This window comes from Aspergillus ambiguus (assembly GCF_047715705.1).
Source record: "Aspergillus ambiguus strain CBS 117.58 unplaced genomic scaffold BDV59scaffold_59, whole genome shotgun sequence".
NCBI lineage: Eukaryota > Fungi > Ascomycota > Eurotiomycetes > Eurotiales > Aspergillaceae > Aspergillus > Aspergillus ambiguus.
This window is the reverse complement of record NW_027395572.1, coordinates 44,224-58,302: the sequence shown is the minus strand read 5'-3', so window position 1 is coordinate 58,302 and position 14,079 is coordinate 44,224. Positions and strand designations below refer to the sequence as shown.

The 14,079-nt window shown below is 49.7% G+C and overlaps 3 protein-coding genes across 3 annotated transcripts; 2 read left to right on the top strand and 1 right to left on the bottom strand.

The window, feature by feature from the left end:
- Positions 1 to 6,408: 6,408 nt before the first annotated feature.
- Positions 6,409 to 7,466, top strand: BDV59DRAFT_206257 (NAD(P)-binding protein; the record flags this gene model as incomplete). The annotated part of the gene is made up of 4 exons (XM_073694769.1): positions 6,409 to 6,478; positions 6,539 to 6,726; positions 6,775 to 7,097; positions 7,154 to 7,466. 4 exons carry the CDS (start codon positions 6,409 to 6,411, stop codon positions 7,464 to 7,466), a joined length of 894 nt encoding a protein of 297 aa, XP_073543033.1.
- A 2,923-nt stretch (positions 7,467 to 10,389) lies between these two features.
- Positions 10,390 to 11,828, top strand: BDV59DRAFT_188862 (Zn(II)2Cys6 transcription factor domain-containing protein). Its single transcript, XM_073691521.1, has 2 exons — positions 10,390 to 10,730; positions 10,879 to 11,828. Exons 1-2 carry the CDS (start codon positions 10,563 to 10,565, stop codon positions 11,200 to 11,202), a joined length of 492 nt encoding a protein of 163 aa, XP_073543032.1. The 5' UTR covers positions 10,390 to 10,562; the 3' UTR covers positions 11,203 to 11,828.
- A 20-nt stretch (positions 11,829 to 11,848) lies between these two features.
- On the bottom strand, positions 11,849 to 12,716 carry BDV59DRAFT_188860 (uncharacterized protein). The gene has a single exon (XM_073691520.1). The coding sequence runs from the start codon at positions 12,598 to 12,600 to the stop codon at positions 12,211 to 12,213; it is 390 nt and encodes a 129-aa protein (XP_073543031.1). The 5' UTR covers positions 12,601 to 12,716; the 3' UTR covers positions 11,849 to 12,210.
- Between the last annotated feature and the right edge of the window lie 1,363 nt (positions 12,717 to 14,079).

The following is a 14,079-nucleotide window of genomic DNA, read 5'->3' as shown; positions in this document are numbered from 1 at the left end:
GGACGCAAGTTCTTCGACTAAGAAGGGAGTGCCATCATGATGCACTACCTGTTCCCGCCAAACTTGGATCGATCAGGTCGACCTGACGCAGAATAAACGGCCAGACTTGGGTCCGTCACCTAGTGAAAGATAGACGGTGGGAGTACTATTAAGTGGCTCCCGCTGGTCCCCAATATGGGGAGATGGAGTAATAACTGGAACTTGGCCCAGGGCGATAGAGGCAAAGACGGAAACATTAGTCATGTAAGCTCTAAGTTTGGGGTCAAGCGACGGGTCCAATCATTCAACATTCCGTACTGGACGACCTATTTAGCCAGAAAATGTGGTTCTAGTTTATCGTTTGTTGGTGTGTTTGTGACTGGTGTACCAAATCTTTGACTAGACCCACTAAATAATATACACACACACAATTCATTAACGCCCGGCGGCTAAGCCGAAAGGGCAACTATCACTGATCTATCAATACAGGTCCTGATGCGCATAGCCATATCCTCTTCGAGCCTATACATAGAGCCTTGCAGTGTATGTCCTCTCAGCTGTCAATTTCGTAGGGGTCCCCGTGGATTAGTAATTTGGTTAGTAGACTGGCTTGAAGGCGCTTCTTCAAGTGTTCAACATCCTATCCTCGGCCGTTGAAGCGCGTCCACCATTTTTGGCACAAGGTGATTGGTGTCGGTTAGTTCGCGGAAGAGTGTCGTTATTGTTAGGCGACGTGGTTAGGCGGCGTCGAGTCGACCTGTAGCGATCGCGAATCGTATTGAGGCTCGCACGGCTTCCAAGTTTGGCGTCCATTTCTCGTTATCCGAAGGCGATTTCCCGCCTAAGAAAAAGGATATATTGCCTCGATGAGTATGGGTATATTGTAACATTTCTGTCCGGTGCGTGGTCCACTTCCGACATCGAAAGAGGAAGTGTTCTACCGTCTCTCTTGCTTGTCTACATGCACACTGATCCGTCTCTGCAACTTTGATCCGATAGAGGTAGCCATCGAGTCTGGCCATGCCGGTCCGGAGTTGGGCCAGCACGCTCGCTTCTTTCCATGATAATCGATCATACAGCTGTCGAGTGTGTTTCCCTGGGAGTGCTGCATCTACTCGTTTAGAATGTCTCCCCACGTTCTCTGGCGATTCCTTGCTGGCAACTGCTTGGGACCGAGCGATATTCAGTGTTGTTGACTTCATCCTGGACACTAATTCTTGAGGGATAGAGTCTTCCTGGGTCGCGGCCCTGGCCTGCTCTTTCGCCAGGCTGAGCAGTTGGGTATCCTCACTGCTTGGGACCCACCGAATACTGACTTCGTTCTCGCGTCTCTATAGTCTCTTGATCAGCTTGTATATCTGACAGATGTGTCCTTGGCCAGATTGTTGTCGCGGATTCCGCAGCGTGAGAGCCGCCGCTTTGTTGCTCGTAAGCAGTGTGATTCGGTACTGTTTTAGTCCCGGTGGCATGTCTAACGCATGTGCTATTGCTGCCAGCTCTCCGAAGTACGGACTCTGTTCTGTTCTGGCGCCTAGTGTCACGGAAGAAGTCTTTAGTTTCAGTTTTCGATATCGTGGGGGCCGCTTCTCGATCGCCATCCTAAATCCTACGAGCCCGTTCCGCGCTGAGCTACTGACCGCAGCTTGTATCGTTCCGCCCGGTGTGGTCTGTGAGTCCGGTATTGCTTCAACGTCGGTCTGCATGTGTGTCTCCCAGGGTGCTAATGTAAACGGATGGATGGTTTCCAATGTCTCCGTCTCAATGCTTCTCAGCGCATCTGCCACCTGGTACAGCGGCGAACGGTGGAACCTCCTGAATTTCTTGATCCGGCCTGTGTTTCGGCGGAGAGGATTGGTTTCGGGGAGAGTATGGAGGTCAGTCTACAGTTTCACGGCCCGTCTCCAAAACCGGTGTTGCGCAGAGGCGATGTGAGTCTCTGCCTCTGCTACGCTAGTCGCGACTGTGAGAAATGTCCCCACAATTGCCTGCGCTCCCACCTTTTGGACTCGGTTAATCGGTCCGATTGCCTTGTCTTTGCACGCGTGTATCCAGACACTCGAGGCGTAGTCCACTACCGGCGCCACTGTCGATGTGAACAGCTGCCGTGCCGTTGCTGGGGATAGGCCGCGGAGTCGCCGAAGCTCCATCGCTGCCTCTAAGCCTTTAGACGCTGCCCTCGCGATATGTTCCTTGTATTTGAGTCGCGTGTCCATGAGGACGCCCAGAATCTTGACATGGTCTTTGGGCTCCACGATTTGTCCCTTGATGGTAAATGGCTCCCGGTCCGATTTGCGGGCCTTAGGAGAGAAGTGTATGATGGCTGTTTTGTCTGTCTCGAATGTCGCGCCGCTTCTTTTCTCCTATTCAAGAGCTTCATTGATAATTGCCTCGATACCTTCCCGATTACTCTGCGCAGTTGGTCCGGTCACCCATGCGGTGAAATCATCTATAAACGCGATTGCTCCGCCCTGGCTGTCGATCTGTCGCTGTACGAGGTCTGCATTGAAGAAGAGAAACAGGATCGGGGACAGCGGTGAGCCCTGCGGCAGTCCGGCTTGAGGCAGGCTCTGGACCTCGGACAATTGCCCGTTGATTTGAATAGACGCCGTCCGTTCCGAGCAGAACGCCTCAACCCACCGGAGTAGATCCTCCGGTATACCTCGCGCCTTCATCCTCCGAAGCAATCGTTCTTTGCATACTCTATTGTAGGCTCCCTTGACATCGAAGCTGATCAAGCTTAATACCCGTCGGCCGCGCCACGCCGTGAAGATTTGCTCTTGCAGGAGCACGAGTGCTTGCTCCGCGGAACGCTGCTTTCGGGCCCCAAAGTGGCTGGTCGGGAGTAAACCATGAGTCTCCACCGCGTGTGAGATCCTTTCTGCTACCACTGATTCCAGAATCTTGCCTAGTGTCGCGAGGAGTGAAATTGGTCTCCACGCTTTGGCAACGGTGTAGTTCTCTTTATTCGGCTTCCTAAGCGGTATGATCTTCGCATGTCTCCACTGTCGAGGCAACGTGCCTTCCTCCAACGACGCTTGGAATAGATCTAGGATTCTATGCTTGACAGTGGGCCACGTCATTTTCCAAACGATCGCCGGTAGGCCGTCTTCCCCAGGTGCCTTCCATGATTTCGTTGCAAAGAGCTGTCGTTCGATCTCCTCTAGGGTGATGGCAGGCATCTCCACCGGCGCTCTTTGTGGTCGGCCTCCTTCATCGTCAATGTTGTCCGGTAAGGGCGGGAAGAATGTGGCGAGTAATTCATCGGCTTGTTCTTTGTGATCGGTGGTGCTAGTACCATCCGCTTTGATAATCTGCGGTACCTTCCCGAATGCCGCATCTTCTCCCGCCTTCAGATATTTGGCGGCTTTCCATATGTTGTCATTATCCGCTAGGAACTCATGCCAGAGCTTTTTCTTTTGTTGCCGGATGGCATTGTGGTATTGCTTCGCCGCGCGGCCGGCTATCTGTTCTAGGTATGGTGCGTTACGCCCTGCTCGTCGCTCCGAGCGGGCATGGTTTCTCCAGTAGGTGTATATATGACGGAGCTAGGTTAAGTCGGCTGTCCACCATCGCTTTGCGTATGGTGACGGTTTGGCCTTTGGGGTCAAGGCGTGTACCGCCTCCCCTACCGCCGACATTAGCCGGTCGGTCTTCTGCTGTACTATGCCCTCCAACGTAGTGGCAGCTAAAGTTCGCGCGATCCTGGCGTTTATCTCCGTCTATGGTGCATTTTAAGTAGAAGTCGCTCTTGGTGTTTCGGAGCAGGCCACGGAGTATCGAACACGGTCTCAATTACACGGTGGTCGGACCCGTGCTCTGTCTCATGTGCTGTGTACTTGACTATGGAGTCTGTTAAGTTCTCGGAGGCAAGGACGAGGTCGATAGTGGACGAATAGTCTCCTCCTAGTCCTCCGCCGTGCCACGTCTTGGTGCCTCGTTGAAGTAAGCTGCTAAGAGTAAACTCGTTCATAAGGTTAATAATGGGGTCTGCTTTGTCTTGCCTTTCTAAGGACACGTCGTCTCCTCCCCAGAGTTGGTCGTGCTGATTAAAGTCCCCCAAAATCATAGCTTCCACTACCGTGCCCGTGTCTCGCCGAACCTTTATAATTACTTTACGTAAGTGGTTGCATGTATCGCGTAAAGCTTGGGCGTCTTCTCCCTCGACGTAGACGGATGCCATAAACATCAGTCGCTCGGGGAGCCGGATGACCGCCGCTGTCAGATCCGGGGATTCGATCGACACTTGCTCCGCTTCCACATCCTTATTAATCCACAGCATGCTCCGAATCGCCCATCTGCCTTCCCTCCATGTGGAAGGCACCATCTTCGTCCATTTGTGATGTCCCATTGGGGTCGTCAGGAGCCGGCCTTGAATTCTTCTCGCTTGGGGTTCCTGAATTGCTAGCGCCACTGCGCCCTGAGTGTCTTCATCGTTCATTAAGCTCTCATGTACTGCACCCTGTTTTCTCACATTCAGTTGGATGATTCGGAGGGTTTTATTCATGGCGTATTGGGTAGACCTTCGGACAGTTCTTGCTATACGATTCATGTGGTCCTCCGCATGGGATACACTTAAAAACCGTGTTGTCGCAGTGTCACTGTGTCGGTGTCCTTCCATCAAGCATTTTGCGCACTTCTGGGTGTTCTTACACTGGAATGCCTTATGGCCAATCTCTTGGCAGTTATAGCATTGGGTGGGTCGTACTCTCGGCACGCAATTCTGATCCGGTTGGTGTTCTTTGGGTCCACTGTGACAGCGCGGCATCGCCAGTTGAAATGGTTCTCTGTTGTCCGTATCTCGGTCTCAACCGCCGTTCTAATCGAACCTGCCGATAGTCTCTCAATTCCATTGTCTTCCGCCTTTGAGGTGTCAATCGTGCAATATAGCGTGTCGGTGAAGGTAGTCGGTGTCGTGTTCGACGATGGAAGAGTCCGTATATTGCTCGGTTGGCTGGTTGGAGGAGTGCGGGCAATATCTGCGTAGGACGGGGAACCTGTAGGGTCTGATGGGCTGACGGAAATGCGCAGGGATTGGATTTCGCGAAGAATCTCCTCGTGGTTCTGAACGCATGACTCGGGATGGGATTGCGGTGTTAGGGGCCTTTCGATCAGGGTCTGAAGCTCCTGTCGAACCTCCGTGAGAGCGGCACTGAACTCTGCCTTAACTCCCTGGAGCTCTTCCTTGTGCAAATCATCTCGACGTCTGATTTCTCTTCTAAGCTTGACGAGTTCTTCAACCAGGTCGAAGTTATTTGGGTCCTCGCTGTCCATCAGGGAGTCGTTGGAGGCCACCGGTTCACGTTGGGTCGCGGGCTCGCCCCGGAGGTTCTTCGTCCGCTGGGAGCGCGTGATTCTCCGCTCGGTATCGATCTCTTGGTCTCGAGCATAATGAGCCGGTGGACTTGTGGTGCGTTTCGGCCTCGCCAACCGTGGCGGTGAATTTTCGTGTTCGTCGCGGTCGGGCGGTTCAGGGGTTCGCGTCTCGGCCCGTCCCGACATTTTTGCTTCAGAATTCCGACGCCGCCTCGCTCAGTCGTATCAGGCAATGCTCCCTCCGTACTATCGCCAGAGCCACAGCTGCCAGTTTAAAGTACAGTCGAGTAGAGATCTCGTCAAAGGCTCTCACTGACTGTACAGTGAAGTCAGTAAAAGATGCAGTTGGTTCGGCAGTGTGTACTGTACTGTACTCTGTGGGTTCCGCTTCTTTATGCTATTCATGGCAGGGCTAAATTAAACGAATCACTGTCGGGGAAGCTTGATTATATGGGCAAGAATCGAAAGAATACGCCTTAGCCGGATGTACCTTGCCGCCCTTTCAGCTTGCTCTGGGGCCATTGCAGTCCGCGACTTCAAGATCTAAAGTGTGAGCATGTTTGTGAAATCCGTACTGTACTGGTGATTTCCAGTCCCGGTACAACCTGGGGGCTGGCAGGTGTGCCCGAAGTAATATTTGATCGATCGACAAGCACCGGAGCGGGAGCACGGATACTGAAGCATCATGTATCTGAGAACCTCGATGATAGTCTCAGAAACATCACCATAGTCGTACATACAATTCGTATGAGCACATTGCCCGGAAAGATGGACGCTGTTGCAAACCTTATGCGCCTGCTCCCGATGATGGTATTGGCGTCGTCTAACATAATGTATATCTATCAGTGACCCAGTACCGTTCGTTCAGTAATCGCGTTGGATAACGCATAGTATCAGTTAATGGAGTGAGATCCAACCGAACAGGGAGCACTTGTTGCTGCTGAAGTTCAGCAGGCTTTGATTACCCAGATACCTGAAGGCTGAAGCAAGAAACGCAGGAATCCACCTTGATGCACGTGATTCCATGGTGGGGGCGTTTTTGCCGGTAGGCGCCCATAATACCTTCTGGTGAACTGGACGTTTCAACGTGTGCCTAAATACATGGTGAACGTCGACATGCCTCAAGGCCCGGTTGCGGACTTCGACGTGTGTGGGAAGATTGTCGCCATCACTGGCGGAGCTTCCGGTATGAGACGTTCCTTCGATCTGGGTATGAGCCGGCCTGACAGCCACTGACAGCAACTAGGGATCGGCCTCGAACTCGCCAAGCTGGTAGTCACGAAAGGCGCCAAAGTCCTCATAGCCGACTTACGACTCACCCCGGAATCTGAATCCTTCGTCGACGGGGAAACAGTGATTTACCTCAAGACAGATGTTGCTAAGTGGTGTGAGCTTGAGAATATCGTTACTGTTTCAAAGAATGTTTTCGGCGATGTTCCCGATGTCTACGTTGCTGGTGCAGCAGTATTTGAGCCTGTATAGCTATACGATCCGTTACTCAAACTTGATGGGACTGATGATGGCTGGGCCTGGTCTAATTTCTGGGACGATACGGAGACGGAGTCTTATGGCTCTGTCCAAATCAACGTCAACCACCCATTGAAGCTCACGCGGATTGCAATAAGGGCTCTGCTTTCGCGGAACAAGAAGGGCGTCGTTCTGATTGTGGCCTCGATGGCAGGATACCAGGGAGATTTCGGAGCGACAATGTACTGTACTACCAAGCATGCCTTGGTGGGATTCACACGCTCGGTCGGCCAGCTGGACAACCACGAGGGCGTCAAAGTGGTCACCATCTGCCCAGGGTAGGCACCTTGCTATTTCCTACCGACCATCTGCACATGACATACTGATTGCGTAGGATCGTGGACACACCGCTCTGGGACAGCAAGCCAAACCTCAAGGAACAATTCGGATACCACCCAAAACTTGCAATCTCCGCGCGGGCAGTTGCAGAAACGCAGCTGGAGCTGATTGAGAGTGGAAAGTATAAGGGCGGTACGGTCTACGAGATTTCGGCCCTGGGAGGGCGAAAAATCCCAACTTACTTTATGAAGCCCCCAGGGTATGATCCAAAGGATCCGAAGCAGGGGTATATTATCAGGAGGAATGACACAAGGGCATATGACCCGATCTGGAATGTTTTGGCGGCGGAGAGGAAAGCGAATCTGTAGTTAACTGCGTTCGCAGAGGCGTTTATAGCACACATTGCAAATGACTTTTTGGCGAGATTCTTGGGAGATAAGCAGAAAGAGAAGCCTGCCGCGGGCGCCTTTAGAGACCTAATGTATTCTGATAAACATGACACTATAAGAGGAATCTTGTGTGCATATCCTTCGCATCCAGGATAATCACATGTACGCCCCTTTGGGGATTTCTGCTCCAAGTTGTGCGTTTCAAAGTGCCTCTGCAACGTATCCTTACGGGCGTAGGTGTACCGTCTCGCGCGTGAATGCATACCGGGGCGACCAAGGTATACTGGGCATTGAAGTCCACTTTTGCTCTCAAGTGGAAAATCGTCCGATAATTCCAGACAGCGGGTCATTTCAGGTCAAGGTTCACGAAAATTGATGCGTTTCCGCAGTATTTTCGGTACCTCCAGGTGATAGAGAGCCAGTCGCATCTCAATCGATCGGATACGATCCTCTATCCAGGCACTCTCCCTAAAAGAAGATCATGGTTTCTTTGGGTCGGTGTCATTGTTATTTCTAATCTCCTAGTGTTCCTCCTCACATTGCAACTTCGACCAAACCAAGATGGGGTTTGTTTGGAACTCACATCCACATATTGTAAGCCAAATCAATCCTTATTTTCATACCAAATAGCCAAGAGTTATCATGATGGCACTGGCACTGAAATCGATGGACCCGGCCTGTCATTGGGTCCAATTCAACGGCTCACTTGGATTCAAATCAGAGTACAGTAGTGATCCTAGCCCAGAAGTGGATGCGGTGTTGAATGCGTTGATACCAGGTATACACTAACACTCTAGAGTCAACCGACTAATGAGATGTGAAAGATCCCGACGACCTACTTCTTCCGCGTCAGGAATTTCTCAAGCTCCGTGGCGTCGATTAAGCCCATGCACGATTGACGGAACAATATGGAAGCGGCTACCTAGTTGAAGTGGAGGGGGGCGCACCAGCTTGACGTTCGTTGCCTTCCTTAGCGTCCATTTAACCACTGACGAAGGCAGTGCCTGAATCTTGTCCGACAAGCCACGCATCCAGAGTACTACAACGACCCATCCCATCCCGAAAGAAGACCACTATCCTTCATTGACGATCCAAAAACTGTAAAATAGCATGTCGGTCTGTTATCCTAAGGTTCCATCTGTCGTAACTGACACGCAGGCTAACACATATGTTTAGACCATTGCATCCAGCAACTTCGACAGTTTATTATATACAACACTGACACCAGCATTCCTGCAAATATATGGGTGAAGCATTGTTCATATTCTTATACAGACTTAAACGTGTGGCGCATGTATCGGGATTTGAGAGTATACGGGCCTGGACTCAAGAGCATATGATCCCAAAGACTCCTGAGTCGTGGTGATCAGCCATGCCAGAAGGCTCCAAGTTGCTTGAATATCCTCCATAACTGGTTAAGTGGGGAACGGGGGGCTTTCTGCTGGGAAGGATATCGAAGTCGGTATCTAAGCCCAGCATATACCGATCCATGCCCATGTTGGGACAATGCTGGTTGAACTTAGGCGTAGGGAACCTAGCTTGAAACACCCTGTTATGCCTTATTAACTGTTAGGTCTAATAGGGGAAGATTCGCGTTAGGTGGTACAAGAAGTCTCTGTCTTCAGAAGTCGCTAAGGCAGTTTCGTTTCTATCGTTTTATTTTGACATTACCCACTCTAGAGATACAGCCGATGATGATGATGACGATGATTTCATACTCTGACCCCTCGCTGTCGGCGATATGCAGGATCTCCCTATCCTAGCTCTAGAGATACTGTAGTTATTAGAAGACTTGGACGGGGTTGGATTTCGAATTTCACTGTAAATATTATTTGTAGCTTAGCAACCGCCCTACTCATAAATTCTCATGCCTACGTGAGACAGAACCCTATTTCCTACCGAGGGACGATCATAAATTTTCTAAAGCTGCAAGTATAGGAGGCATCGTGTGAAGGAGAAGCATGTATCCAGTCTGTACTGTATCTTGGTAGGGAATGGAAATCCCTCGATCACGCCACAGTTTTGACAATGACCAAGGGCCCAAGCTTTCCGCCGCTACACTACAACCCTAGTCATTCAGACACGGACAACCATCCCCTATACGCGATATGACTTAGCCCGGCAGCCCTTGTATGGTATCGTGAACGGATATATTACATAAGGGACCCAGGCCGCCGGAGAATTTGTTTCGCCGTCGAGGCCAACTGGCGGTCGGATGGGTGCGGTATAAAGAAATATGTGGAAATAAAACCGGTCGGACATTCTATACAAATAGCTGCCGTAGTGAACGGAGTCATGATATCCCCAAACCAGGGGCATTTCCAACCCGATAGAATACTCACTCTCCATTGTCCTCAGTCGATGATTTAATTGGTTTATCTTAATCCATGCTCTACCTTAAGACTGGACAGTATAGGAAATCAGCCCCATCGGGCCCGAACGTTCTCCGGACATAGATACGCTCGCGTGATCAGTCTGGGGCTAGAACAGCCGATCTTGCCACACGGGCTCTGGCCTCCCCTCGGCCCTGATCTCGAAACTGAAATATCGTAGTTTTTGGTGTAGAACTTGCTTGTGTTAGATCTACTGGGTAACCAAATTCAGCTATCTTATGGAGAAAGGGCTCTTATGATCAAATCGCCACCGCCTTTGCAGGCGCCTAGGAAGTTTATCTTCTTGTAACGGGAAATGCGAGATAATCCCCGGTTATTGGCTTATCTCGCAACGCTGCCAGCGCTCTACGTCACATCTGGACCTGCGCCGGCACCTCGTTGACGTCTCATTTGTACGTTAACACACATGGACAGTAACTGGGCGGAAGAAAATTCCGCCCAATCTGACCTCATAAAAGTCCAGACCTACATTACTGCAGCCCTTTCATCTACGTCTTATCTGATATATAATCCGACAGACGACATTCCTTCGTCTATCAATCAATGATATTAGTATACTCGTACGTATAGTACGCTGTATTTTCGATAGCTCTTTTCATAAAATTCATCTTCGGATTGTCCCAAGTCCCCTGGTACTTCATCCCTTTTTTTTTTTTTTAGAAAAATTTCTTCCAAAAATATTATGGAGAAATTATTACCTGGTCAGCGCCAACTGGCCCCTAAGCCTCCCTCCGGGCTTAGTAAAAACAGCGAAGAGAAATTAGTGAGCGGACCATCCCAATATCTATCTAATAAATCAAAAAGACGTGCACCGATGGCATGTTTGAGCTGCAAGAAGTTGAAGCGCAAGGTATGGAATGACCGCTCCTCTTAGAGTATAGCCGTACGAGTCGCTGTATTCTAGTTTACCTTAAGTTTAAGAAAGACTTAATGTAGACTATGTCGCACAGAAATGCAAGAAATACTTTCTCAACATTTTCATGATAACAAAACGATAGTGCTCGGGATATCCTACTTGTGATACCTGCCGGGTTTACAAGCAGCAATGCATTTTCGACTCAACATCAGATCGGCGACGCCGGGTTGCTGAAAAGCAAACGGCTGCTGAGCTTTGTTTTTACCGGACTATGCTCAATGACTTAATCAAGATACTCCGCGCGAAAGACAAATCGCTTGGCTCCAACTTACTCCAGATCATCCGAAAAGACACGTCGATGCGACAGATTCGCGAGGCTATGGACGATTTCCTAAGTCCGGTCACTGCAACAGAAGATAGGGATAAGAAGGCTCTAGGGACCAAGTCTCACACAGATACGATATAATAAAAACTCCCACTGGAATATTTTCCTAAAAGGAGTATAGAAAGTGTTGTGAAGCTTACGACTGCATGGTTGAGTCGGTTATATCCAAAATAAAACTTGCTGGATTACACGCATGTTTTCTGAATTATCTGCTTGCAGATAATCGTGAACATAAAAGCAGAAGCGGAAGCCAATAAAGGGTACCGAAAAGTGCGTAATGACTCAAGGCTTGCCTTGAGCAGAATCTCGAGGAAAGCAGAGACGGTCTCTACAGCACCATAGCATGATTAATAATACAGTATACTGGATTATTAAATCCAGAACCGAACCGGACATAATTTAACAGGTCTAGGCTCTGTAAACCCATGCGCCGTGTGGCAGACGCTACGCAAGACTACTACTGGCTTGCATTTATGTCTAGAGATAAAAGTTGTCAATTTGGCTAAACACAATTGAACTGGCCTAAGTAGAGTACTATTCCAAGTGGCTAATTGAAAGTAGGGCCCATTGATGGGAAAATTGGCTGATACCAACGTGATTGGGGCTTTAGAGCGGAAGTGGTCATGCCTCCCAGCAAATATTTATGCCATACTCACTGTGCCAGGTGCCGCTCTGAAGAAGCGGAGTCTCGGCGCCAAATCAGCGCGATCAGTGCAATCACTGTATTCTTCGTAAATCATACTTATCGTGGATGATTCCGTCAGAGACGACGGGAGGATAACGGCGTTTTCGGCTTCTTGTTCGCGTGAGCGCTTGGCTAATGCAAATTGCCCATTGCTGAAGCGACCGGCATACACTACTTCAGTTCTGTCCGCACATTATTGCTGCCTCTAATGATCACGGCGCAGGGAGATCGATTTTTCAGGATAATGCCGGATATGGCAGGATTTTATCTGTTTCCTCGGCTCTCCAGCTCTCCTTATGGAGACTCCGTAGACTTATCTACATATCGTGGCGCTCCTGGCGACCCTACAAGAGGGGACATCTCATCTGAGGGACACTCGCTCAGTTGGGCGTCTCCTCCCGATCTCAACAGCATCTCCGGAACCTTTCGGTATACACATCATGGGCCTCGCTCGTAGGAAGGCTAGCGTTGACGATCAGAACAACTTTCCGTATGTCATCTACACCCCTCACTCGTTCGATGATGCCACCGTAGCGAGTTGCGTATCGGTTAATTACGCCTTGCGTGCGAATGCCACTCCCGGACATGGTGTTTTCATATCTGGCCAGGTATTCTTTATGTTTCCACTGTTGCGCGCGTCGAACGATGGTGGTGAATAATCGATAAAACCATGGAGATGGGGAGTCAGCAGGGAGTTTAGGCTGGGTTGTTGGTGGACACGGACCTGCACCATCAGAACCACCGCGCAGACGAGTAGCAGCGCACCGCAGAATACCAAGATGTACCAGTTGCATGGCGAAATTTCTTTCTAGGGATGGCCTATACGTATCACGGAAGAGGTCTTTAGTTTTTTTAGTTCCAGTTTTAGATATCGAGGTGGCTGCTTCTCGCTCCCCACCCCAAATCCTACGAGCCCACTCCGCCGCGGGCTGAGCTGCTGAGTCTAGGGCTAGAGAGATCGTAATATATACACTGATTGATTGCTTACCCAAGGTTACGGGCCCTAAGACAAAAACTACGGAAGGATATGCGGGATATGATCACCGATATTATAACTATTCTAGGTGGAAAGGACCGTCTGGAGAGGGAAGAGACACCTAGAATATCTCTTGAAAAAGCACACCCTCAGAGCCGTGAAGCCCACGGGACAGGGGGACCGCCAGGAAGGGAATCAGGACACAGAGGCTATGATTGGCCCTGACGGGGCTCAAAGTTTGTCCTTAGAAAAAAGGCGCATGTATTGGTTTAAGACGCAATAGATAGCGATAGTAGTTGGCGGCATATGACGACGCCGATAGGGACGGGGGATCAGCCTATGAATAAAAAAAAAAAAAAAAAAAAAAAAAAAACCAACCACTGTAGTCGTTTCTTTTCTCTATGTATAGTCCCCGAATAATCCTACTATAAACGATCGTCCATACTCCACTTGGGGCTAGGGTTTGTAGGCCCAAGCCATCCGGCGTAACTAGCTGGGACATCTCAGTGTTCTCCAATCATTTCAGATGCCACGATCTTATTGTTTATTTGCACCCGCCGATGCAGGCCTATTTATGTTTATTCAAACATACCTAAATCATAATCCCGGGAGATCCTACCAGTGCTATCTTAAATGAAGCTTGATAAGAGGCCTGCTCCGTAGTGGCTGTGACAGAACGAAGAAGAATCTTCACGAAAGGCATCTCCGCTAGGATGGTAGCACGACCGCTAAAACGGTTGCTCCATGTGATATAAGAACACAAGCAACCCCTGCAGAATTGCTCTCTTTTCCTATCCTGAGCTTTAGCAATTTAATTGATTCACATCAAATCTTCTGCGTACTGATCCTCACAAACCTGAACTAAAATATATTGACAAACTGAGAGAGTGCTATTCGGCCACTAGCGTCCTTGGGGACGAAATTGTTCATCGTCCACCCGATTCCTCCTAGTATGCGCTATAACACGCCAAGAGTTCGATTATAGAGATCCTTGATATCATTAAACCGATGTTGACACCCTCAAACAATCAACTAATTCTATTGGACATCTTCAGTGTGAGAGATTACGTGGAGCCAGCGCTAAGAGCCACACTGTTCAGGCCTGGAAGCTCCGGAGGTTCCTATCATATGCCGACTCAATGTCACCCACCGCGGTCAAGTGTACTACCTTCTCAGAAAACGAAACCAGCGGCATTTCCTCGTATCTATCGACTATTGAGTCATCGTCAACAATATTCTATGACTAAACAATCTTCTCCCAGCCTACCGGCTTCACCGGCACACATCGGCCACTGGC